At 55.1% G+C, this 24,437-nt stretch overlaps 9 protein-coding genes across 9 annotated transcripts; 5 read left to right on the top strand and 4 right to left on the bottom strand.

The window, feature by feature from the left end:
• Positions 1–1,080: 1,080 nt before the first annotated feature.
• Positions 1,081–2,394, bottom strand: CCMA1212_009687 (uncharacterized protein; the record flags this gene model as incomplete). Its single annotated transcript, XM_073706760.1, has 2 exons — positions 1,081–2,225; positions 2,286–2,394. The coding sequence occupies 2 exons, from the start codon at positions 2,392–2,394 to the stop codon at positions 1,081–1,083; spliced, it is 1,254 nt and encodes a 417-aa protein (XP_073554683.1).
• A 2,606-nt stretch (positions 2,395–5,000) lies between these two features.
• Positions 5,001–6,523, bottom strand: CCMA1212_009686 (Protein gar2; the record flags this gene model as incomplete). The annotated part of the gene is made up of 3 exons (XM_073706759.1): positions 5,001–5,319; positions 5,393–5,991; positions 6,059–6,523. The coding sequence occupies 3 exons, from the start codon at positions 6,521–6,523 to the stop codon at positions 5,001–5,003; spliced, it is 1,383 nt and encodes a 460-aa protein (XP_073554684.1).
• Positions 6,524–7,051: 528 nt separating this feature from the next.
• CCMA1212_009685 (uncharacterized protein) lies at positions 7,052–7,517 on the top strand (the record flags this gene model as incomplete). The annotated part of the gene is made up of 2 exons (XM_073706758.1): positions 7,052–7,277; positions 7,363–7,517. The coding sequence occupies 2 exons, from the start codon at positions 7,052–7,054 to the stop codon at positions 7,515–7,517; spliced, it is 381 nt and encodes a 126-aa protein (XP_073554681.1).
• Positions 7,518–7,995: 478 nt separating this feature from the next.
• Positions 7,996–8,706, top strand: CCMA1212_009684 (uncharacterized protein; the record flags this gene model as incomplete). The annotated part of the gene is made up of 2 exons (XM_073706757.1): positions 7,996–8,338; positions 8,450–8,706. 2 exons carry the CDS (start codon positions 7,996–7,998, stop codon positions 8,704–8,706), a joined length of 600 nt encoding a protein of 199 aa, XP_073554682.1.
• Positions 8,707–9,061: 355 nt separating this feature from the next.
• CCMA1212_009683 (uncharacterized protein) lies at positions 9,062–10,811 on the bottom strand (the record flags this gene model as incomplete). Its single annotated transcript, XM_073706756.1, has 3 exons — positions 9,062–10,225; positions 10,279–10,683; positions 10,785–10,811. Coding segments are annotated over 3 exons (1,596 nt in total), but the record flags the coding sequence as incomplete, so codon positions are not given.
• Positions 10,812–11,254: 443 nt separating this feature from the next.
• CCMA1212_009682 (uncharacterized protein) lies at positions 11,255–12,514 on the top strand (the record flags this gene model as incomplete). Its single annotated transcript, XM_073706755.1, has 1 exon — positions 11,255–12,514. One exon carries the CDS (start codon positions 11,255–11,257, stop codon positions 12,512–12,514), a length of 1,260 nt encoding a protein of 419 aa, XP_073554680.1.
• A 2,773-nt stretch (positions 12,515–15,287) lies between these two features.
• On the bottom strand, positions 15,288–16,662 carry CCMA1212_009681 (uncharacterized protein; the record flags this gene model as incomplete). Its single annotated transcript, XM_073706754.1, has 5 exons — positions 15,288–15,697; positions 15,757–15,824; positions 15,873–16,246; positions 16,314–16,418; positions 16,489–16,662. The coding sequence occupies 5 exons, from the start codon at positions 16,660–16,662 to the stop codon at positions 15,288–15,290; spliced, it is 1,131 nt and encodes a 376-aa protein (XP_073554677.1).
• Positions 16,663–21,067: 4,405 nt separating this feature from the next.
• On the top strand, positions 21,068–21,503 carry CCMA1212_009680 (uncharacterized protein; the record flags this gene model as incomplete). Its single annotated transcript, XM_073706753.1, has 2 exons — positions 21,068–21,073; positions 21,315–21,503. The coding sequence occupies 2 exons, from the start codon at positions 21,068–21,070 to the stop codon at positions 21,501–21,503; spliced, it is 195 nt and encodes a 64-aa protein (XP_073554678.1).
• Positions 21,504–23,006: 1,503 nt separating this feature from the next.
• Positions 23,007–24,029, top strand: CCMA1212_009679 (2-hydroxy-6-oxo-6-phenylhexa-2,4-dienoate hydrolase; the record flags this gene model as incomplete). The annotated part of the gene is made up of 1 exon (XM_073706752.1): positions 23,007–24,029. One exon carries the CDS (start codon positions 23,007–23,009, stop codon positions 24,027–24,029), a length of 1,023 nt encoding a protein of 340 aa, XP_073554747.1.
• Positions 24,030–24,437: the final 408 nt, after the last annotated feature.

The raw sequence follows: 24,437 nt of genomic DNA, 5'->3' as shown, positions 1-24,437 counted from the left end.
AACGCGCGTGATGGAAAGGTTATAAAGATGCCAGACCGCCTGGGAAGAAACGGGAAATCAGTGGGGGCTCGTATTCGGATCTATGCGCCTTGCCTTGCACAGATTGCTGAGCGTGTGGGTTGTGTGTCTCTTGTCCCGTACGTAGCTTAGTCGGAGCGTGTGGGTTTGTGTGTGTGATATGGCGGAGGATTAGCGGGCGAATGCGAATACGTCCCTCTTCCTAGGACCGCAAAATGACAACACCAAGACAAGACATCATGCAGAGTCTGAATACGCGTATAGGTTCCCATCCTTAATATGTAAATGATATCAGCCACATGGAAATACGCGTACAATTGAAATCCAATCTATCATACGCCTCATACAGAAAGAGGATTGTCATAGGAGTAAACAAAAAACAGACGGCAAAAGGTGGTCTGATGCCTCCTCACAAACCTCCACAGCACCGAGCAATCTCCTCCTAGTGGTCAATCCACGGCCAACAAGACAGACACGGCTCGACGATGCATCAGCATACGCGTATTGCAGGAAGCGTCGCTCCTGAATTGTAAGCAGCCAATAGAACGACTAATATCGAATGTATCTTGTCAAGGAAATAAGTGACATACGCCCCGTGGTAGCTACCATGTGGTAAGTCATCGTAATAGCGAGTGCCCAAGGTGTAGATCCGATCAGCTTGTACCTTTCTCATTCATCCGTCAGATCCAGATAGAAGGAGACACATGAACCGCATCCCTGCGTAAGTAATCGCCGCGGCAAGAGGAGGCAGTGAACTGATCATGTACCAAGACAATCCAAGCAATCCAGAACAAAGAAAACGCTGCCAGCCCCTAGTGTCTTCCATCCGCAAATTGTGAACCAAGTCATGTCCGGAGTAGGTTCAATGTCAAACGCCAACTCCCCATCCGCCATCCTTTGCTAATAAGCAAGAGAAATCAACTGCTGAACGATAGCATCGTGTATGTGGTATCTGTACGCAGGCAGGTTTGGTGTCAAACTTCATGGTATCTCTGCGACTTTCAAGCATCACCAAAAAAGAAAAAAAAGAGAACGAGCAAGTGCAACAAGGGATCAAGGCATTTACGCTTGAGCGACAATGCTTCTTCCCACGGCGCCCCATCTGAAGCGTCTCAGACCTCCGCCGGATGACCGGATGACATCACGGCCAGAAGACGCAGTATCGTTGACGCTGGTCACGCCGGCTGCTAAGCCTTCCTGGCGGCCAACTTCACGTCCGATCACGTAGCCAGCTCCGAAGCCAACAACGGATACGAGCACGACGACTCCGGCGCTCACCACCCATGTCAGCAGCGTTGGAGAAATGAGGGCCTCCTCCGCAACAACAGCCGTGGATGCCGTCTTCTTTTTCTTCGTCGCTCGGGGGTTTCGGACTGTTGATACAACCCGCTTGCCCTTCCCGGAGGGCGACCGAGTCCGCGAGGATGATCTGGCGGGGGAAGAAGACTGTTGGCTTTTGGCAGGGGGTGTAACTGCCGCCGCAGCTGCTGACTGAGGCTTCTCAGATTCCTCCTCCAGCTCTGCTTCGGGTACAAAGCGGAGCTCCATGGGCTGGCTGCTGGGACCAACTCCGGTTTGTGCAGCTCGCTGCGCCTCAGCTTCCTCCTTACTCTTAGGCAGACCTCTAGCTGCAGCGGCACACGATAATAGGGTGGTAAGAGAAGCACGGAGGGCAGCATCGTTGTCCTCCCGAACTGATGGCGACATGAAGCTGGGCCCACGTTGAACCCTCGTATGCGAGCGCTGGGAGAAGGAGGGGCGTGTAAATTCGCCGTGGGGATGCGAAGACGCGGCTGCATTTGACGAGTAGCTTCTGGGATGCATCTGCGGATGCGAAAATGCATTCGGCTGTGGTCGGAAGGCTGGCTGATTGCCGGCTCCTCCCAGAGCCGTGCCTGCATCGCCGTCCGACTCCCCATCAGAATCCTCCATGTCCTCCTCTGGCGACGGCTGCATGCCCTCCGTCGAGCTGGAGAGGACATGATCTTCTTCGCTGTCGCTTTCGTCATACTCATCCTGGCTGCTCGTTCCCGTCACAGGGATGGTGGTCTGCACACGCGGCACGGGTCTGGCGGGAGCCTGCGCTCGCCGGCGACGATTGTAAGAGCTCCCGACTCGTAAGCCAGTCGTTACTATTTCATCGCCGATGCTGGAGAGCGACGAAGATGACGGCTGCGACGCAACCTCTACCCATGACTCGGTGGTTTCTACAGCTGTTAGCAAAGATGGACTTGGGCATACGAGATATGTCACTGGCGAGGACGAACCGTCATAGCGGCGATGGTGAGGACTCGAGCCTGGCAGAACGTTCGGCATGCTGACGGTTCGCTGCCCGCTTGGGCCCGCGTGTTCCTCGATGGGATGATGCTGGACCATGGCTATATCTTGTGGGTTTTTGTAAGGATATGAGGGTATCAGCACCCGGAAATAGCTTGACCGACGGCGTTGCTCGCTCTCAGCGCGCTGGCGATATTCTGGCGATAGATGCAATCTCGCTCCTTATCGGCGACCGTGACAGACAACGCCCCACCCGATCGCAAGTCGACCAGCAGTCGCACGCGTCCGCCCTTTCACCTCGGCAGCGACACAGATCTCGAGATGCGACAGAAACCAAATCGACGGAAAGGAACAAGGAAGGACGATGGGTCGTCAAATCCCGTCAAGAGATGGGCGATGGAATCCGGAGTAGGAGTAGGTGAGGGACGATGGCTGACGTCGGAGATAGAGAGAGTGTGTTGTGTTTCCGCTGAAAGGTTGGGCCGAGATAGCCTCGCAGCTAAGACGGATGGCCTGGGGCCTGTCACCAGAAGACCGCTGCCCACTGCAGTCCGGGCATGACGATAAACGACGGGCAAGTCAGCAGCTGGGAGCCTTTAGTGGTGTTTGGTACCGGTACTTGCGCGGTGTTCGCATGGGGACAGTGCGTGGGTGGCATCACGCGCTGGCCAATTGCGTCACTCTCGCAATGACGAGACCTGGTGCAGATGAGGACGAAGACGGCTGAAACATGGTGAACAGGACGGATAGCTAAGTTCACGTACTGTACATAGATGGCATGAGTGGGATGAGTGGAAAGGCCATTTGGCAAGATTTCCAGTCTCTACAGAATACCTGCGATCCATCAAGTATGGACAATATAGCAAGTTCCCTTTACCTTACCAAGTGTTCGGGTGATGGCAGAACTACTACTACGTACCTAGGTAGTACCTTACCCAGTAACTACCTGGGGAGGATACCTGCCAAAATACGGACTGGTACATGCACTATCGCGCTCCAAGGTGAAGCGGAATTACCCAACACGTCCCCATGCCTGCCATATACAAACAAGACACCGAAGCCGCTCTTCCAAGCCGCTCATACGCTTCCGCCCAATCACCAAGTGAAAAGCAAGCCTCCCTTGCAGAAGCCCTTCGCCAATCACGCCAGGACTCTCGCAAACTCGATGATCAGTGGCTCAGGCAGAGCAGAAGACAGTGCATTACGCACAGTACACCCCAACACGGGCTGTTGTGCCTTGGTGCATGACCACCGAAAGGTACAGATACCTCACAGACATTGCCCTCCATTCCATTTGATCTCACGCAACCACGGCGCACCTTACCTTCTTCCAAATACTAGTACTGCTGCCACCAGCCATTTGAAGGGGGTCTCCTGTTAGTACTTCTAGGCGTGAGGTAAGCCCTCAAGTCCAGAACCAGCAAAACGAGGTCATGAGCACCCCCGGCAAGCGGGGCCTTGCCTAAACCAGCTGGAAGCCCGCCTGAGCAGCCAGAGACGTAATGGATGCCTCTCAGCTTTGTCTTGAAATGTTCCGAGCGTTTTGTGCGAGCGAGCGTATCGCCGCCGGGTTTGTCGTATAAGTTTTTTTTTTTTTTTTTTTTTTTTTTTTTTTTAACAAGCAAACACGATGAACGAGCCCTTGGATGCGAATGAATGGCGTTCTCGTGGTGTTGCCATGAATGAGGCAGTATCATGTATGCTACAGTGTGAAAATATAGGTAGGCACCCGTCCGAGTAAGACGAGATCAACGCTTGCTCATCTGCCCGCAAACAGCCACTGTACTGTATATGCAGACACGGACTCGTCCAATCACTGCATCGCCTCCAAGAAGCTGCCTCAAAAGACCCCTAGCAAACGAACAAGGGAGCAGATGTCGCAAATATGGCGTCTGTCACACGGTGACCAGCGCCACCGGATGATGCTCAGCCTTTGTCGCGTCAGAAGGCGACTGGTCATATGAGACGCCCTGCTGCTGTTCACCAGAAGCACTGCGTCGCAAGAGACACTTAAGACAACGCACTCGAGAATTATTTCATCGGAAAGACATTTGTATTCTTGATACTCAGTCTACAGAACTACGTCCATGTCCGGTAAAGAAGTAAATTAAAAAAAGAAAGGAAACCCAAACTTTTTCCCTAACAACGCCTATTTTTACAATGCAATGAAAACGTCGTGGGCGGAGACTTACCCGTCTCAAGGAGCATATTCATATCGGTGTACATCCGGGAGGTCTTTTACCTGGTCAACGAGTTAAGCAGAGGTTGGACTCGTGGCGTGTGCCAACGAGCCCTCATGTGCAGCCCACGTATCAAGTATTTTGCAAGTGAATGCAAAAGCCCCCGGGTCCCTCAGAAGTATTCGCAGCGCGGTCAAAATTGGTCATTTGCACGAAATGAACCAAGATCAAGTAGCCCTCAAATCCCTCAGAAGCCCACTGGTTTTGTACATGGCCTTGACGGTAAAACCCGCCAAGGCCGCCGACGTCAAAAAGCCCAACTGTGCCATTTTCCCATGCTTCCACAAAGGGAAGCAAAGGCGACGAGCCCACAGATTACATAGTGCCCAAGCCCCCAGCGTTGATATACGCTCCATTACCAAAGAGCGTCCCAAAAGCCCACTGTATCAAAAAGCCAAACCCAACGGAACCGGAACAAGCCCACAACCCTCGATATAGGTCAGATAGATCTCGGATGAAACCCTCTTAGTCGAAAGAGATCTTGGTGCCGGCGGGCTTGGTGCGGTTGACAGCGCTAAAGTTACCGCCACGGCCACCGCCGAAACCACCACGGCCTCCACGACCACCACGGCCGCCTCCGCGAGGACCACCACGACCACCTCCGAAGCCGCCACGGCCACCGCCAGCTCCGCCCTGAGGACGGGGGCTGGAGAAGTCAAGACGAACGCTGCGGGCGAATCGGCCGCTGCCAATGGTAGCACCGTTCTTGGCGTCCAGAGCCTCCTTGGCATCCTCAACGGAGCCGAAGGTAACGTAGCCAAAGCCCTTCAGGTTACCGCTTTCACTGGAGAGAAAGGCGCGTTAGTATGATAAATGGCGATGCCGAGATTGTAGTGTGAAGCCACGGGATAACTTACGGGTCAGTGGGCAGTCGAACACTGGTGACCGGGCGAATCTCGCTGAAGAACTCAGTGACGGCGTCCTGATCGGTGTCGAAAGGCAGGTTGCCAACGAAGAGGGTATCGCTCTCGGCGCTCAGAGTGTCGCCGTGCTTCTTGGCACGGTCGGCGGCGCGGTTCTGAGGGTTGGCGTCGTCGGGACGAGCATTGGCATAGTCAAGGTTAATGGCACGGCCACCGACATCCTGTCCCTGCATGGCCTCGTAGGCAACAGAGGCAGACTCGGCATCCTTGAAGTCGACGTATCCAAAGCCACGGCTGCGGCCGGTGCCCTTCTCGGTAACGACACGGGCGCCAACAAGACCCTCAAAAGACTCGAAAGCCTGGTAGAGGGCGTTGTCATCGACGCTCCAGGCCAGGCTGCCGGCAAAGAGTGTGGGGGCGGCGTTGCTGTCAACCTTGGACTTCTTCGCGGAGGTGTCGATCTCCTCATCGGCCTTGCGCTTCTTGGAAGCGGGGGCAGCCTTCTTCTCTTCCTCGGACTCTTCCTCAGAAGAGTCATCCGAATCCTCCTCAGAGTCGTCGCTGGAGTCAGACTCGTCGTCAGACTTGGACTCCTAGCAGAGAATAACAAGTCAGTCAAGGTTCATGCAGGTTGCAATGTAAAGTTGATGATTGACTAACCTTGGCAGCAGGCTTCTCCTCCTCGTCGCTCTCCTCGTCAGAGTCGGACTCAGACTCAGAGTCGGACTCAGCCTCGGCCTTGGCCTTGCCGTTCACAGCAGGCTTCTTGGTCTCCTCCTCCTCATCGGACTCAGAGTCATCAGACTCGGACTCGGACTCAGACTCAGACTCGGACTCGGACTCCTCCTTCTTAGCAGCAGGCTTCTTGGCCTCCTTCTTGGCAGGCTTCTTGGTGGTCTCTTCCTCAGAGGACTCGGAGTCGGAGTCGCTCTCGGAGTCGGAATCTTCCTCCTCCTCGGAAGAAGACTCGTCAGAGGACTCGGGCTCGGCCTTCTTGGACTTCTTGGAGGGCTCCTCCTTGACGACCTTCTTGGCGGCGGACTTGCCCTTGGCGGCGACGGCGGCCTTGACGGGCTCGGCGGCCACAGCCTTCTTGGACTCCTTGACCTTGGTAGACTTGCCCATTGTGAAAGAGTAGATTAAGTAGATGGTAAAGGATAGATGGAAGGGATATAGAGATGAGAACAAGATTGGAAATTGAAAATTTTTCTTGTTCCAAAAGGTGTTGATGTGGGAGGAAAGGAAGCGCAAAAGCAGCAGGCGTCGCAAGCTTTTGTACCCTTGGGTGATTGGGGGCCTTTCTTCCCGCTGCACCCTACTTGTTTTTCAGATTTTTTTTTTCTTATCGGGCAGAATAGTGGGGTATCTGAAGGTGGTGAGTCGGATAGGCATAGCTCGCAAAGTGGCTTCCGCACGCGCGACACCTGCAGCCTCGTGTGGCTAGAAAGTTGCTGCCTGAGGCTGACAGCGAAACTCTCCAAGCAGGCTAACCGCAACTGCATCGCTGGATTGGTCAAGGTAAGGCATCTGAAAGGCGCTCAAGCATCAGGAGATATTCGAAGCTTCCGGTGCCCCAGCCCTCGACCATCTTCGGCCCCAACCTTCCTCTGTCCTCTCTCGACTCTCCCCAAGGCTCAAAGCCGATCCCGCAACATGCCGACGCCCGAGTCCGAGCTCTTCAAGAGCCAGAAGCCGACGGTTCCCCCCACGTTCAACGGCGTTGATTACGACGACACCAAGGCCTTCAAGGCTGCCGAGGATGCCATCATTCGGGAACAATGGGTCGGCGCCATGATGACCCGTCTCGTTGGCGAGGAATTGGGCAAGTGCTATGTCCGGGAGGGAGTCAACCACCTGGAGAACTGCGGCCATTTGAGAGGTGAGTCGGAGGAAGCGCTGAGATGCACGCGCTGCATCCCTGGAAGGATGGGGGCAAAAGAACAGTATACTCATTGCTTGCACAGAAAAGTACCTGCAGCTGCTGGGACAGAACAAGGTCAAGGGAACCAAGTTCATCCAGCAAAACTACTTGGAGAAGAAGGACCAGGAGATTGACCTGGAGCGCAAGGTGCACCCGATCGACAAAATTGCCAAGCTGAACTACGGACGATTCTCATGATCCGAAGACATCACTGTTTAAACATGTATCACATTTTTTGTCTCTTATTTGCGTTATTGGACGGCCAGCTCAATCTGCGGAGGGCACCTGTCTTGGATGGAGTAGAGCCATGGTTTAGAGGGCCACGGACATGATATTGATCGCAGGGGCTGAAATGGCCTGCCAGTGTATATATCAGGAAACAACGGGGTCATAACCCGAATATAAAAAGAAAAAAAAAACCCATCGGAATCTGCCAATGCCAAAGGCACGTCAAAGTGACCATCAAGCTGCCGAAGCTGCTCAGATCCAAGAGGTGAGGCTGCGAGCAATCCAGAGCCATTCATTGGCCACCCCACCACCCGATAGCATGCACCCAAAATTTCTCCCAGCACCAAAGAACGACAGCCTCGCCAAACCCACCCAGCGACAACAACTCTCCTCCGTATCCATACCACATTTCCAAATCCCTCTTCTTTTCCCTCCAGATCTAATCACAATGTTTTGCGCCCGGTGCCTCCGCGCCACCGTCGCGCGCCGCCAATTGCCCCTCGCACGACACACCTTCTCATCATCCTCGCTACGATTCTACTCAGCCGCCGCCGAACCGCAGCTCTCAACGCCGGCCACCGACGCCGGCGACGCATCAAAGCCGAGCTCCACGACGACATCTTCGCGGTCCATCTGCCCGGAGGGAACCGTGCTTACGGGACTCAACTACACAAAGGGCGGGCAGGATCCCGTTGCGCTCAAGGATGAGGAATACCCGGAATGGCTGTGGTCATGCCTGGATGTGATGAAGAAGGCTGATGCCGCGGACGACAACCTCGGCGACGAATTCTGTACGTCCTTTTCACCCACCTCCAGCGCTAATCAAAACCCTCTCCAACTCCGACTGTAAACGCTCAAAAGGTAGGAAAGAACAAGAGAGGCTAACACAGAGGGGTCAACAGCAAAATCCAAAAAGCAACGAAAGCTCGCCGCCAAGCGCCAAAAGGCCCTCGAGGCCAAGCTCCTCGCCGAGGGCAACCTCGAGGCCCTCGCGCCAAAGGTCCCGCTGCCGCAGCAGTCGGTCAACTTGCCCGGCGACAAGAACGGGAGCGTGCTGGATAACATTGCGGCGGCGGAGAAGCGGGAGGAGCTGAGGAAGGCGATGCGCAAGGAGAGGAGGGCGGCGATCAAGGAGTCCAACTACTTGAAGTCTATGTAAATATATCAAATCTCGGGATGAGTGTATGAGAAGAGGTGGCCAGAAAAATGCGGATATAGAGGGATATTGTACAATACACAACAAAATGAACATCATTGGAAACGCTTTTGATGTCGACGAGGTGTCACGACGCAGGATATTCAAACAATGGATGCAGAGACGATTAACACACAGATATAGAATTCCTAACTCTTCCATTCCCTATGCTTAACCTGCAATCAAGGCAGACGGTTCTACATGCTCAAAGAAAGATGGATTGGCACTTCTCTCTCAATGGTATCCCACACTTCACACCTCACCGACAGAAAGGTATACATATCCTCAAGAAATCAAACTGATATCGTCATCTATTGGCCTAATGCAACGCGCTCAAATCAAGAGGAACACTGCTCCCTCTGCCTGCTCTATATCTCCTCGGACCTCCAACAAAATCCCGGGGTTTTGGGAACATACTTTCATCCTTGAAGTGCCATCTCGTATCGTTGATAATGATCCGTCCGCCGCCATGGCTTGGTGAGGGTGAGTGGTTAGATGCTTTGGCTGGCAGGCTCACCGAGGAGCCGCCGCCATTCGAGGTCAAGGTGAATGTGCTGGGATCGAGCATGGTATGGCGAAGAGATGACCCTCTGGATCGAGGCGCGGGGGGAGCGCTGGGAGGTGATGGTGCTGAAACTGGCGGCGCCGGGGGAGGGGGAGGTGAATGGGCCGCCCCAGGAGGTGCTGGTGGCGGCGGCGGCGGCTGGGCTCGAGGAGCTGATGAAGGTGAAGGTAATGGCGGCGCGACAGACGGCGGAGGAGGCGGTGGCGCTCCGGGCAGTACAGGAGCCGCAGATGCAGGAGGAGGCGGCGGAGGAGGGGGTAATGATACTGGAGCCGGTGCCGAGGACGCTGGCGGTGGGGGTGGAGGAGCGGGAGCTGTGGGAAGCATGGGGGCAGCTGAAGATGGGGCCGGCGGAGGAGGAGCCGGAGGAGGCGGCGTGGCCCTGGCCGAGGGCTTGCGAGACGTCGGCAGCGGCGGCGGCTTCTTCCCAATCGGCGGCGGTGGTCCCTTGGTCTTCTTCAAACCCGCTGCTGCGCCCGGGGGAGGAATGGGAGGCCCTCGCCCCGGAATAGCTGGCGCAGCGTCGGCTGGCGGTTTCGGCGCGGCAAAGGACGGCACATGGGGCGCCGAATGCGACGGGGCCTTCTCTGAGTCGGAGTGAAACGAGGCTTCTGCGCTGGCTCCCGTATCGATTCCTCCCCGCTTCTTCAGCTTCGGTATGCCGCCGGCGAAGAGGCCGCCTAGCTGTGGCGCCGAGTCGACCGGGCGTACATCTTGCGACGCGGACTTCTGATCACTGTTGCTTCGCGCCCGGTTCCCCGGGACGGGCGGTGCCAGGGCAAGGGCAGGAACGGGAGGAGCTCCGCCGATGGCTGGGCCCGACGAGGACGACGCCTTGCTGATGGCCGGGGCCGAACGATCGTTGGTGACGGCCTTTCTAAGGGCTTTGCCCTTGTTGATGTCGGCAAGCAGAGCGTTCTAGACAGAGAGTCAGCTACACAGTTGCGTCTAAACCTCTAACATGGGGATACGAACCCGGCCTCCTGAACTTGGCGGTGGACGACTAGAAAGTCCGCCTGGGGGTCCTCCCGGAGGAGGGGGGGGCGGAGGGGGGATTCCTCCGGCCCCGGGCAACGGCGGTGGCGGTGGTGGAGGAGGAGGCATGACAGCGTCGGTTCGCGAGCAGGATTCGCGATATCGTGATGTCGCCCGTCGTTGGCCTCAGTCCCGGGGTGTCGTTGCGCTGGGCGGCTGGGGAGAGGCGGGTCAGGGTCTCGTGCAGGGCGTAAGCCGCGGCTGGTCGACGGGCTGCAGCTGTGTCGAAGCGGAGAGGTGCGAGTATCCAAGAGGCGAGGCGGTGCGGGAGAGGTGCAGAGGTGCTGGCGATGGCGACGATGGCCGTGGGTTGACAAGAGGCAAAAGCTGTCTCTGGCCGTCTGTTGGCCGTTTCGTCATCAGGCTTACGAGCCAGCCCGCCAGGGTGCAGCAGACGGAATCGAGGAGAACCAATCAGGCCCCGCTTTTAGCAAAGCCTCACCAGCTCCTTCAGGTTGATGCGGACAACATCTGCAAGACGAGTTTATTGTGTGCTTTTGTGTGGTGTGTGGCTGGGCAAAAATAACTGTCTTCTTCTGATTGTAGAATCCCCCTTGTTTCTTTGTCTATACTTTGATTCATGTAATTGCAGCTGTGCGACCTCGCGGCACCTCATCCTTCACTTATTGCTGCCTGTACTTGGATGTACTTTGTCCATGTCACTTTTCCCTCGCCGGGCTTGTGGAGCCAATCACAGCCTTGCATGCGATGATTTTCTGCCAGCCTGAACCTCCAAACTCCAAAACTTGCACCTTCTCGCCTTCTCGATCACGACTTGGGACGGGGCCGAGCGTTTAAGACCGAGGTTGCAGCCCGATACGAAACGAAGCGTCAACCATTGGCGAGCTCTGGAGTTGACCATTGGCTTTACACCGCAGTCTTCCTCTGACATATCCCATTCTTCGCCTCACCATGCGAGGAGCAAATCCCCGACAGATTGGCTTCATATGCCATTCCTGCGCTTCACTGCCGGTGCGAGCCTCAAGGCAGCCCATCACCGGTCGCGTTCTCTCTTCAGCCCCGCGACAGGTCGCTCAAACCTCGGTCTGGAGATCAACACCTGCGAGATGGAGCACATCTGTCGCAGCCTCGAGGGCGGATGCGCAAGCGGGAGCAGATGCGGAGGCCAATGGTAAGCCTATATCGACACCGACGCCACGGCCGCCGACGGATGCATCGCAATTGGCAAGCATGGCAGAGGACAGCTGCAACAAGTTCCTCTCGGTCGACGGCATCCCGACGAAGCAGCTGACTGCCGCCGCCCTGCAGTCGTGTTTGCGGGCCGCGGCAGCCCTCCACCCCCAGCTGAAGCGGGCAGAGGCGCAGTTCAAGGCCTCGGCATCGAAGCTCGTGTCCCTGGGAGCCGAGCGGACGGGGGCGAGAATCCCCATAGATGCCAAGCTGGAGGACGCAACCAGTCGCATCTCCCACGCGGCATATGCCATCATCGAGCATCCGAATGTCGAGATGACGCCCGAGTTCCTCGAGCTCTACGTTGCCATCCAGGCACAGCTCGGCCGGCCAGAGTCTCTCCCCGCCGTCTTTGAGCTCTACGCGAACAAGCCAAAGCCCGTCGTCAAGGACGGCCAGATTGCGTATGTGAAGCAGAACCCCAATGCGGCTGCTCGCGCCATTGAGCCCGCCGTTGCGGATATGGCTTTGCAGACTGCGATTGATGCCAAGAACCTCGATTCCGCGCTGGGCATCATTGAGGCCTCATACTGCCGCCCTGCCTTTAAGCGGCAGAAGCTCATCAAGCATGGCACCGCCCCGGCCATCGGTCTCGCAACGCTCCCATTCGGCATCTTTGGCTTATCGACAGGCTATGCTGCGTACTGGCAAAACACCATGGACATTAGCACTGCTACGGGAATCGGCGTGGCTGGCATCTCGGGCTACTTTCTTGTCGTTGGATCTCTCGGCATGATTGCCAAGCTGAGCAACAAGGATCAGATGAAGCGAGTGACCTGGACGCCCGGAACGCCGCTAAGGTACAGGTGGTTGCGGGAGGAAGAACGAGCGGCTCTGGACAAGGTAGCGTGTGCTTGGGGTTTCAAGGAGCCTTGGAGGCACGGCGAGGAGATGGGTCCGGAGTGGGAAGGGCTGAAGGAGTATATGGGATATAGGCAGATGCTGCTTGACCGAGTCGAGTTTATGGAGGGCATGAGCTAAGACCGGAATTTGAACCAAGGTGAACTTGCGGCCTTGGCTTCATCTTTGGCGTACTCGTCTCACACGGGATGTACCTCCGTATTGTAAGAGAACAGTCACAATGATGGCAGCCCTTCACTGCGGCAACTTTGTGAAGACTAAGTAGGTATTCTCTACACCAAACACGCAGCCCGCCAATGGCAAACTATTCGCACCCGATATATCATGTAAGCGCCCTTCACTTACTAGGGTCGCCCAAAGTGACGTGATCCATTTTCCAACGCGTCCTCGTCTCTCAGTCAATAAGAGCAAACGTTCGCGATGGACGAGGCCAAGTTGAAGATCATCGAGGAGCACCCCATGCTCTCCCCCCNACGTAGAACCACCCTCCTCCCCCCTCCTCCCCTGCGGCCCATACGAACATGTACAGATATGTACGTCTACATGCCACGCGCTAGCATTTTGTAGCCTCATGATCATGGCCCAGGTCCTTGGGCCGTTTTGCCGTCTGGCGATCATCAGGCCACTCTCTCTTCGCTCCTATAGCTTAGAGAGAAATAGCTGTGTGCATGAAGAAGGCGAAAGGAACAAAGCCAAAGGATGACAGATGGTAGTCCGCACGAGGATCCTCGTCTGTTTCTCCTGCTGTTCGTCCTGCCTCTCCTCTGTTTCTCCGTGTCCTGGGCCGCTCACTCGCCTTTCCCCTTCCTTTCGCGATGCAGATTTTCGGGTTTGAGTCATGAAACGCACGCAGAACAAGAAAAGAGGCAAGGATAAAAGACAAATACTACGTTCGATCTGTCTTGGGAGATTTCCTTCGTATTGGCGCTTTATACGGCCGGAAATGCGAGCAAGCTTACGGTAAGTGTAGGTACAGGTCACGTTTTTCTAGGTAGCCAAGGTAAATTGGAGTTCTCCTCGGTTATCAGGGTTGGCTTTTGCGAGGTGGCATGGACAGGTGATCTGTCACTCCCACTTTATGTTCTTTCTTTTTCCTGTACTTCGTAAGCAAGGCACGCAAGTGATGGGTAGTGAGGTAAGCAAATAAAGATAGGCAACCAGGGGGAGTAGAAGAGGAAGAGAGAGAGGAGAGAAGAGTAGAGGAAAAATAGAATAGCTGTTGGCTTGTACTTATATTGTGGCTTTTTACATACATTGAAGCGACAGTTGGTCCTTCAATCATTTTGCACCCCTAGTCATCGTTTATCCCGTCTTCTCTCACCTGCGCCTCAAGTTGATGACGGGTGCTTCATTGGACACATGGACCATCATCGCAAAGGATCGTGTTAAGGATATCGCATCCGCAGCCTCATCCTCTTCAACTCGTTAACCTCTGACCAATATCAATCAGCATGTCACTCACCTGTACAATAATATGACCAGAAATAACTTCAGCAAGCAAAGACCAACCAGAGAAAACAGTCCAGACTACCCCCAAAAAACAGTCCACGAGTTCCACTCCCCTACACAACATCACCCCCTGCCTTCTCCTCGCCTCCCTCCTCGCCGATCCTCAGCTGCACACCATTCAGTCCATCCATCCATCCATCCATCCATCCCTGTCAGGAAACTCCCAACCCAACCCACCGATATAGGTGCCTTACCTACCCTTGATTCCACGGAGAATCCCGTCCCCTGACCCCGTTCCCCCCTCCCAAACAAAGGAGCGTAGAAAACCCAAATCGCGAAGAAAGAATACCAATCAACCCCAGGCAAGACTAAAACTTCCATGCAGTAGCTACATGCAGAAAGACGATGAAAGGGGCAGAGCAAATAAAAAAGGACAAGCATGTCACAAGGAGTCAGCGTGGCACGACAGGGTACAAAGGCGCACAACGTGGACGGACATGGGTCGGCGCAGGCCGGATCAGCGCTTTTTCTTCCTCTTCTTTGTTTCTTCTCTCCTCTCCTGTCTCTTTCACTGACGCAATATTTCGCTATTTATTTTGCAAATAGGCCAAGGAAATGCGGCCTAGTCGAAGAGAAGCAGGTTATTACTGGCCTCTCGTTTTCCTTGACGGATACATTCCGAGTCTTTCATCAAATCCGGCCTTAGTCGCTTTATAACTAATCATAATCAAGATAAAGCAAGTAGGAATCCAGTCTAGTCCCTATTCTTCTTCGTTCCCAACTCCCGGAGGACGAAAGACACCGTGTGAGGGAAAAAATGCAACATGTGGCTAAATTGGACTCAAGAACAGGGGTATTTTCTCACGTTCAGAACAGGGCATATGCCTGCAGTTTATTAGCAGGCCCAGATGCGAAAGGGTTCCCCAAACATACGAGTAACAGGGGACCGCGGATACCCTTGGCAGAGAGGCTCGGGTATTGCTTAATACCTTGGCATGCGTGAGGCTGGCTCGGAAAATCTCTACGTGGGGGGCTGTTGAGGTGAGGTTGTGGCGAACGGGGATGCAGGTGTGTAAGGCATCACTGGATGAGGGTTGATGGTGAAAAGGCCCAATCATGTAGCTGGTATCTCCTGTTGCTCAGATATACATAGAACACGGAGAAGAAATATACCACGTGCAGGTTAGAAAACCATGTTCCCATATTCGTGCCATCGTAAATGGCTCTTGGAGACGGGGCAAGAAAGAATAGGAGAATTTATAAGAGTCAAAAGCGAGGAAGCCATCAGCATGAGGATATTGAAGATGAACAAAGGAAGGGGGCAAAGGCCAACCCCTAGAGTCGCAATGTGGAAAGCGTCCTCAAGCCCGCCGTCCAGATCACCCCAGATTCTTTTCATCTCGAGCAAGTAACTCCGTAGTCGCCAGGACATCAAAATCGACTTCTAATTCTTATATGATCCGGTTTCGTATGAAACTTCGTACTTTGTCGTTTTTCGGATGGCGCCGTCAGGGTCATCCGTTGAGCCGTGTCGTTGTACTGTCGTGAGAATGAACTCTTCGCTCGCGTCGTCGTTCTGGTGGGCAGCCGCGCTGCGGCTGCCGCCGTCACCGCCCGGTCCGGAATAAGGCTTCCAGCTTTGATGGCGTGTAGGCGAATGTGATCGAGCGTATCCGTACTTGTTGCGGCCCTCGGAACCCAGACCGCCCGAGGCGCCAGTCGATCCCTTGGAGGTGTTGCCGCCGAAAATCTTGGGGAAGAGGAAGGCTAGGACCATGCGACACATGGGCAGGCAGGCGCAGATGATGGCGACGTTCTCTTCGATGATAGTCCACAGAGTGGAGGTGATGTCGACTAGATGAACATGGTTGGTCAATTGGGTTGCTGGAAGCGAGAAAAGAGGGAGGGCTCACAGGTCGTATCAGGACTGGTTGTCGAAAAGTTAAGTGTAGTTGCTCGCATGATGGATGTGACGGTGACGCTGACACTGTTAGCCTGTGCCTTGATTCCAGGGGACAGGGAGACTCACAAACTACCAAGAGCAAAGACAACCATCAAGGCTCTCTTCTGGGCAAGGGGCAGCTTGCTCGTCCAGATGGGCTGCATGGGCAGCAGCAAGATCAAAACATCCGTGGCAATGGAGTAGCCGGCATTGGCGTACCAGTTCATGGTCAGGCTAATACACGTTGGCTTGACAGATTTGTCCCAGGCTCCTCGGATAGGGTTACACTGCCAAATGGAAGTTGCCGTGCTGGCAATGGCATACGCTGTGACGATGCCAAGCAGGATGTAGCAGGCAATGCGGAACCACCTCTGGACAAAGATTCGCAGATACAAGAGAACGATCGACATTTTGGTCAGGTTGATGGTCAGCTTGTAGAAGATCTGTGCAACGTAGAACCACTGTCCAACGCATGTGTAAGTACATTCCATTCAGCAAATCATGAACAGAGTCGCCATGAAATCGTACCTTGAGGGCTGCGAGTTTGTCACTGACTGACAACGACGCAATGTGTTTACCAAATCCATAGTTGCAAGAAATCATCATGAAAATCTGAACCAACAGGGTACAGACCTAAGAAAGAGAACTGTGCGTTAGTCCCCGTATTCATAACCCTCCGCCAGGAGGAACATGAAGAACGTACAAAAGAAACGGCAATGGTGCCATCGTCCCAGCCAAGCCCTGTTCTCCTCGAAATTCGATTCCAGAATCTGATGAAGATGAAGATGGGCGTGACGGCGAAGAAGACAATGCTCGGGATCCGAACCAGGTCTGCGTGGCTCTGGGCCGCCTCGTCTGGGGAGAGGAAGCCAGCCATTGCTTACGGTCGTCAGATAGACGTACACGGAAGGCCCCGGCAGTTCACCGACCGCAACGGCACAAGAACCGACGAGATATCAAGAAGCAGATATCGAAGGGGGGTCCGGAGGGGAGCAAGCGTCCCTATATCCTCCTCCGCTGATTTGCCTAGGGCGAGGGATTCAACGGAGATTCACCCACCACCCGCGACGGCAGGCCTGTTTAGCCTTATAAAGAAGCTACCGCTAACAGAATTTGACTTCCTGCGTCTAAGGTACTGCATGTCCGAGAAGGAGATTGCACCGGAATGAAAGCTGGCCCTTGGGTGCTAGAAGCTAGACGGTTTCATCAGCGACGCCGAGGGAAAAGAGTGGTTCCCGAGAAACTCGATACCACCAAAGCGACGGACCCTGTCAAGCCACGATAGCCCACGGCGAAGAGAGCGAGAGGGAACATGCCACGCCATCAAGGGCAAACATTTTCCATGCTGGGAGATGGCTCGCATGGTTTCATGGTCTGGTCCAGGCAAAAGTGGACTGGGACGAGCGAGAGGCGAGACGCTGATGCGTTCGCCGGGACACGGCGGGGGTTCCGCACACGCCATGCTGGGATTTGGCAACCATTTCCGGTAGAAGTACGAGGCCTGGAGAGGCAGACATATGCCCGCAGCAGGTACATGTACTCGCAATTTATCGAGCCGGCGTGGATGTTGCAGGTGGCTCAAGCACATGCTTGTATGTCTTGCTAAGCGCCAAAGGGCCTTTAGATTTCAAGTCTCTTGGAGACCTTTTGCCGGGTTTGTTGCTGTTAGTGGTCTTGGGCTACTGCCGTGCTTGACATGCGGTCTTTCTGCATGCACAACAAAATCTCTCTTCTCGGCGCTCTGCAAGTTGGGAACCCTGACACTTGTCAGCAGCTGCAACCACAAAGATGAGAAGGGCCTGGAAGTCCAACTGAGGCGAGGGTTGATGTGTCTCTTACCCGCACGTTAGAGTGAATGACCTACCAGCCATGCTCCTCTGCCTTGACGATCCCCTCTTCAACCCGAAAAGAAGATACGAGGAGCCCAGGCTGAGGGGCCTCTCCTCTCGCTCCTCTCGCTCTTCGGGCTCGTGCCAGGCACCTCTTGCCGCACATCTGCTCTTTCAACGCTGTCTGGTGGTGGATTCGCTCATTGTCTGTTGGGGCATGGCCTCGTAACGTTGGACCATGGGAGTCATACAGTATTACTCCTCAAGCTGTCATGGGAGGGCAGAAGGGCTGGCCCGAGACGACCGAGATGGCCATGAAAAGCGCCAGACCCGGACCGGACTAGCGCGACGCCGCCAGCGGACCTCGATGGACAATCGGGAAAGCGCTTCCCATGGATGTGGAGCCCGGGTAGTGGAGCCGCAAAAAGGTTCCTGCTGAGTCTTTTTACAGGTACGAGGATGTACCTCTTCGTCCTTCGGACTTCGACTTGGAGCCTGCAGTTTTACTCCCTGTACCAGATATTGTTGAAGTTTCCCAAGGTTTCATCCCTCGATAGTAAATCCGAACCTGCATCGCATCGCATCGCATTGCGTGACAAGTCCATGACACAGCTTGTTACGCGACAGCCGCCGGAAGGATTCGCCGGTGGGGTTTCTCTTCAGCTTTCAGCTTGTCCAGTCTGCAGGATGGAAGTGTCTGCTCGCACTAGCATCAACTCGCATCCACCTCGTACGGGGAGACAGGAAGGAGTCTCATTCTAGGGGCGTATCGTTGGCTGGTGCAAAGTGGCACTGCAGGTTGTATATGCAGGTACCCCGCTAGGATGAAGCCACCTGCTTCACACCAGTGTCGAGCAAGCAAGGCATGATGGTTGTGAAGAGGGTCTTCGGACGACAAACGCATGGTTGAGATGGAAAGGAGATCAACGACGCCGCTGGTTTAGTGATTTCCTTGTACGACTGAGCGGCAAGAAAGGAGCTCCGAAAGAAGGAGGGATCGCGGAGACAGACATGGGGACAGAGAGGGCTGGCCGCATGGGTGATTTATCCGGAGACACAACAAACAGGGCCCATCTCGGCGAGACTGGGAGACTGTGAGGACCAACGCAAGTTAAGTCTCTGCGATCGTCACCATGTGCCACGCTTACGGCAGCTGTCAACGAAAGGAGATGCACCTGCGGGCCGTCGCTTCGATCCTTTTGCGATTTTGAATGCTACGTCGACGAGCGGTGCGAATAAGCAGCTGCTGGTGATGCTTCTCCTGAGAATAAGCCTACCGATGCAGTGAGCATACGCTACTGGCATCTGTTGAGGTGGACATATAAATATACCCTGTATGCGTCGTGCGAGCAAGTCCCCAGCGGAAATATCGGCGTCGTTGTCATTGCTATTGCCGCTGGTGGTGTCTGTGAGAACGTGCCTCTTGGTTGGGAGCACGGCCGTCTGCTTTACTTTATCTCAACGACACGCGATACATTGCATATTTAGGTACATAAAGGAATCAACCGCCTACTACCCAGTACAGTAAGTTGAGCCAACATCTACAAGGAGATACTCGGTCGCTTTCGTTCCTGCTCCGGTCGCCATTTCCATCTGTCCTGCATCTCCATCTTGGCTATCTGATCGATACCTGGCTCGTGCCGATCAACCAAATGAAATCGGCCAAGATCTGCAAAGACACGAGAGTTCGCGATTGGTACGTACAAAGTTCCTAGTATCGACTTGCAGATGACAACGAACCAACATGAAGACAAGCTGACAAAAAGGGATCATGGTGCAGGCAAATTGTAGGGTAGATGGAGAAAAGGTCGAGCTTTTTTTTTAGCCTCTGGCCGGCAAAAGGTGGCTGCGAATTATCGAGTCTTTGACAGGTGCGGCCTCAAGCCATCGCCCCTCTAGTCCACGTCAAAAGCTGGCTGTGCGGGAACCAGATCTCCCGCAGATCGTCGGATCGCAACGCCTCGAGTCATTCAACTTCAACTTGGGGAGACCCTCAGCCATCAGAAAAGGTATCGAAACAATAAAGGAATTGACCTGCCTCCATGGAAGGAAGATCATAATTGAACATCTGCAGCAGTTGAGGCGATTGCGGATTGCTCAACACGACCTGCGGGCAATTCCAACAGCCCGACGATTGAAGGTTACCGCGGTCCAAGCAGTTACAGCGACCTGGTACTCCGAGGTACCGCGGGGAGCCGCCGGGCGCTTTTATGGAGCACTTCTGCAATACGATACTGCCTCTTTCGGACCAGTGCATTACTAACCCTCAGTCGTGCAGGATATCCCGGTTCGTCTCGCCTGGCGAAGCAAACGGCATGTCATCAATCAAAGACCCTGCTTCAAACCTCGCCATTCATGTCTAGTGCCTCCGCTCAGCTTTGACCCGGTGTCTGGATTGGGCAAGCAGGCCGCACAAGTACAGGCGCTACGAGGACGAGGAAGCAAAAGCACCGGGCGAGGAAGAGGACGCCTATTTTTCGTCTGGTCTGGCTCCTCTGGCTGTTGTGGTGCGGCTCAAAGGGCTTGACGGCGGCCCGGCAGATGGCCGAGGGAGAAGAAAGAAGTATTATTACTCCTCATTCCGTATTCTGGCTCGAAAAAAGTGCAGATGGTCCAAGGTGCAGCATCTGGCGATGCGTGTCATGCCCAGACCCAGCGCTGATCTCTCTGGGGAACCGCGCAGAACAGCAGATGGCTGACCAGCGTCGCGGGTGTTGACTGGGCGGGAGACAGAACAAGGACTATACAAGTCTGCGCGATTACCTCGAACCCGTTCAGACGCCCTTGACTGCGCCTCCGACAGTTACCGCTTCAACCATCCGCCGGCCTCTGCGACAACTATGGCTCGGGCTTCATCGATGCCTCTATATGTCTCTCCAACACAGCGGCGAACTTCCGTGTTGTCGGCATCCGCGTCTTGACCAACTCCGGACATCGGCTATTACTTGACGCTGGAAACGAAGTAGAGTCAGTGAAGCCACGCGCTTATGAAGGCCTCGGGTCCATCCAATTTGCCCGCCGGGCACAGCGTCCGTCGTGCAGCGCCTTGTTGTGCCGCAAATACCGCCCGAGGCCTGATTCTGCCATGCTCGTCCGGGCGAGTTGCCGGTTCTGCCGCGGGGTTCGGAACCTGCGCATGGTAATGAGCTTGTAGCGGTTTGGGTCGTCGCTTACCCAGGCCCTCTCCACCGCCGTCGCATAAGGCAAATCGCCTTTTCCTTGCAAAAGCCTGCTAACCGCGGCAGCTGAGAGGAAACGCATGAACGGGCACAGAAAACATGAAGCGGGCGGGACATGAGGTGAAAGGAACAATGTGAAGTTGCAGACGGGAGAGGCTCCGTGTGTAGAGTACGATGCATGTCATGCTGCCGTTCGAAGAGCTTGACAGCTGCCATGGGATGCAGGGTGAAGATGAAACTAAACATCAGGGTTGATCGACGAGGAGGAGTCAACATGCCGGTTTTCCTTCCACTCGTCAGCTCAGGAGCATCTCTTCCCTAACTTCTCCCTCTCGCTTTCCTCACCACGAATTCAGGTCATGTTCCGCGGTCTGCATTGATGGCTGGTCGGGAGGACGCTGAACGAGGAGCTAGACGTGATAGTCTGCTCTTTTCATCTCATCGTCATCAGGCCCCATCCAGTATGTACGTCGGCCAACAGTGGGTGTTTGTGGTATGTACGAGCATGATTCCCCTTTCAGGACCGCAAATCGAAGCTCAGGAGGAAGATTGACTGGTCCGGCGCCCTGGGAACCTCAATAGAGCCCCCATCATCTCTGTATCTGCTCGATAGCATGGCGTACAAGAGCATGGAGGAAGGTCACTCGATGGCCGCCAAGGCGCTAGAAGACGTCGAAGAGCAGCTTGCTGAACGACACACGAGCTGTTAGTTGTAAGTGGTGCCTTCAGCTGATGCGGTGTAGACGGCAAACTCGGCCGGGAGAAGGCAATACTGTTGCATTAGACAGGGCTTGCATGTCTTGCAAGACCCCCGGACGGTCTCTGGTGCTAATATGGATCTGATGCGTCGCTGGATGAACCGCGACGGGCAAGGCGAGCAACAGTGGCCGTGAGAGAACAACGTGGCTAAGGTCGAATAGGGAAGAACCACATGGAGAGATCCGTGCTAGGACGGAATGAGAATGATGAACGCGCGAGTCTTGCCGGACATTGAGTGGGAAAAGGGCGACGGCTACCGGGTCATGAGGCGGGACGGGCATGGACAAGACATTGCGTTGTTGTGTTGTTGGATGTCTGCATCTTCAGAGCATGGAGACGTTGCCCTTTTCAGCAACAGGAAGCATCTGTTGTACGCATGCCGTTGGATGACTCGTGTACCATGGCATGATGCTTTTGTTACCACACATCGTTGCAGTATCCCGCTTGAAGCTCTCTCCACTCTCCAGAGTCCATGCCAATGTCTCCAACACCTCCACTCGCCGCTTTCCGCACCGCGAACCGTTTGATGTCCCCTGCCCGCGTCCAAGCCCCCGGTGCCCCGGACAAGCCAATCACCATTCAGCTGCGTCTTCGTTGCCGACGGAGCGGCCACGCAATAGGAAAATTAACCGCAGGGCGCTGCAAGGAATCCGCATGCGTATCCACGCCCCAGGTAACGGCCCCCTGTAGCGCGTTGGTACCTCGCACTAAAGATTGCTGATGGTTTCCAAGTTCTCGGCTTGCGCTGCCGCGGAGGGGGAGGAGACGTTGGATGGATGGATGGATGTGCAGTTCGGGGCGAGGTGCCTTGGGGCAGCTAGTCTTTGTTTCCTTCTACTAAGGCGCGCCTGCTAATTTATGCTCGAGGGATTTGGAGTAGATTGGAGGCGAATGAGATTGCCCTTCCCCATAAGGTACCTTGGATGTAGCCATGCTGCTGTTGGTAAGAGGCAAGCTGGATCGATGGAGATGGAACGTGTCAAACATATTCCTTGATCAAGCTATCGGATTGGATCATTTGCCAAACTCTTGGCCGGGGAGATGAGCGTACTTGCCAAGTACTTGCGCGGTACCTTTGGCGCCATTTGTCTACGATTTGAACCTGAAGAGATCCATCCGGTTCATGTCCCCTCGAGCCTCGTTTCCAGCCGGACCCTGTCGTGTCGTGGCCTGTCCGATGTCCCATGAAGCCCTTTCTCCGCTTGCCACGCGCAAATATCCCTGGCCTGGAGCCTCTGGTTCCAAGGTAGCTGGGAGCAACGGCTTCTGTTACGTTGATGAATAAAAAGCCCGTTGCTCCCCCGATCCCTCCTGGCTTCCGTCTTGCTTCTTCCGGATAGCTTCATCATACAAGTTCAAACCGTGAAGCCCAAGGCATCGTCTCTCGCCTCTGTCCTTCCTCCTCCTCCTCCTCCTCCTCCTCCTCCTCTTCCTCCTTCTCACAGCCCACCACCATGAAGCTGCCCTCTCTTCTGGCCCTCGCCGCCGCCGCCGGCCTCGCCCTCGCCCAGGACGCCGCCACGGGCACCATCTCCACGGGCCCGTTCCCGGCGGACCTCAACGGCTCCAACTTCACCTACCCATACCCGGTGCACGTCTTTTCCTTCTCCAGCCAGCAGCAGAAGCTGCAGATGGCCTTCATGGACGTCAAGCCCACGTGCGCCCCCAACGGGCAGACGGCCGTCGTGCTGCACGGCAAGAACTTCTGCGGCCCGACGTGGAACGCCACCATCGCGGCCCTCGCCGGCGCCGGCTACCGCGTCGTCGCCCCGGACCAGGTCGGCTTCTGCAAGAGCTCCAAGCCCGACAGCTACCAGTTCAGCACCAACCAGCTCATGTACAACACGCGCGGGCTGCTCAACGCCCTCGGCGTCGGCAACGTCACCCTCGTCGGCCACTCGTTCGGCGGCATGCTCGCCACCCGCTTCGCCCTGCAGTACCCGGCCACCGTCGACCGCCTCGTGCTGGTCGACCCCGTCGGCCTCGAGGACTACGTCGAAAAGGGCGTGCCCTACACCTCGGTCGACACAAACATCGCCGCCGAGGCCGCCCAGACGTTCGACGCCATCAAGGCCTACGAGCAGCAGGTCTACTACGTCGGCCAGTGGCAGGACTCGTACACCGTCTGGGTCACCATGCTCAACAACATCTACTTCGGCTCGCGGCGCGCCCAGTTCATCAAGAACCAGGGCCAGATCGTCGACCTCGTCCTCACCCAGCCCGTCTCCCACTACTTTGGCGACATCGTCACCAAGACGCTGCTCATCGTCGGCGACCAGGACCACGTCGCCATCGGCGGCAACTGGTCCCCTCCCGAGGTCGCCGCCAAGCTCGGCCACTTTGACGTCCTTGGGCCGCAGGTCTGCGGCGAGATCCCCGACTGCACGCTGTACCAGTTTCCCGACCTGGGCCACGCGCCTCAGCTGTCTGCTCCCGAGCAGTTTGAGAAGGTTGTCCTCGATTGGTTGGCTGAGTAAGGATTTGGAATAGAAGCGGAGAGTGCTTGAACGGGAGCGTTTTGTAGAAGGCAAGGAAAGAATAGATGCATACGGAGGTTCGCTGCCTGCCATGGAATGAAAGCATTGTCTTTGTTCTTATTGTCATGTACTTATCATTGCGCCTGATGGCTTGAGTTCTTTTATTTTCGGGCTACATTCTTTTGCACATTATAAACCGTTTTGGCTGCTGGCTATGTATACCCTCAGTGAGGATGGGATCAAGACTTGTGGAAACAGCCCACGTGGGCAATGAATCATCTCACTTATACCTACCCACCCTTATTCATTTTCTACAACTGCCTCTGAACCGGCTATAGTCTTCAATGAGTTCAGAAATCGTGCATGAATGAACACATCTCTACAGTACATACCGAGACTCATTGTTCA

The sequence above is a fragment of the Trichoderma ghanense genome, assembly GCF_004382785.1.
Source record: "Trichoderma ghanense strain CCMA-1212 chromosome Unknown scaffold_18, whole genome shotgun sequence".
Lineage (NCBI taxonomy): Eukaryota > Fungi > Ascomycota > Sordariomycetes > Hypocreales > Hypocreaceae > Trichoderma > Trichoderma ghanense.
Note: the sequence above shows the minus strand (reverse complement) of the source record. Positions and strands in the feature narration are given on the sequence as shown.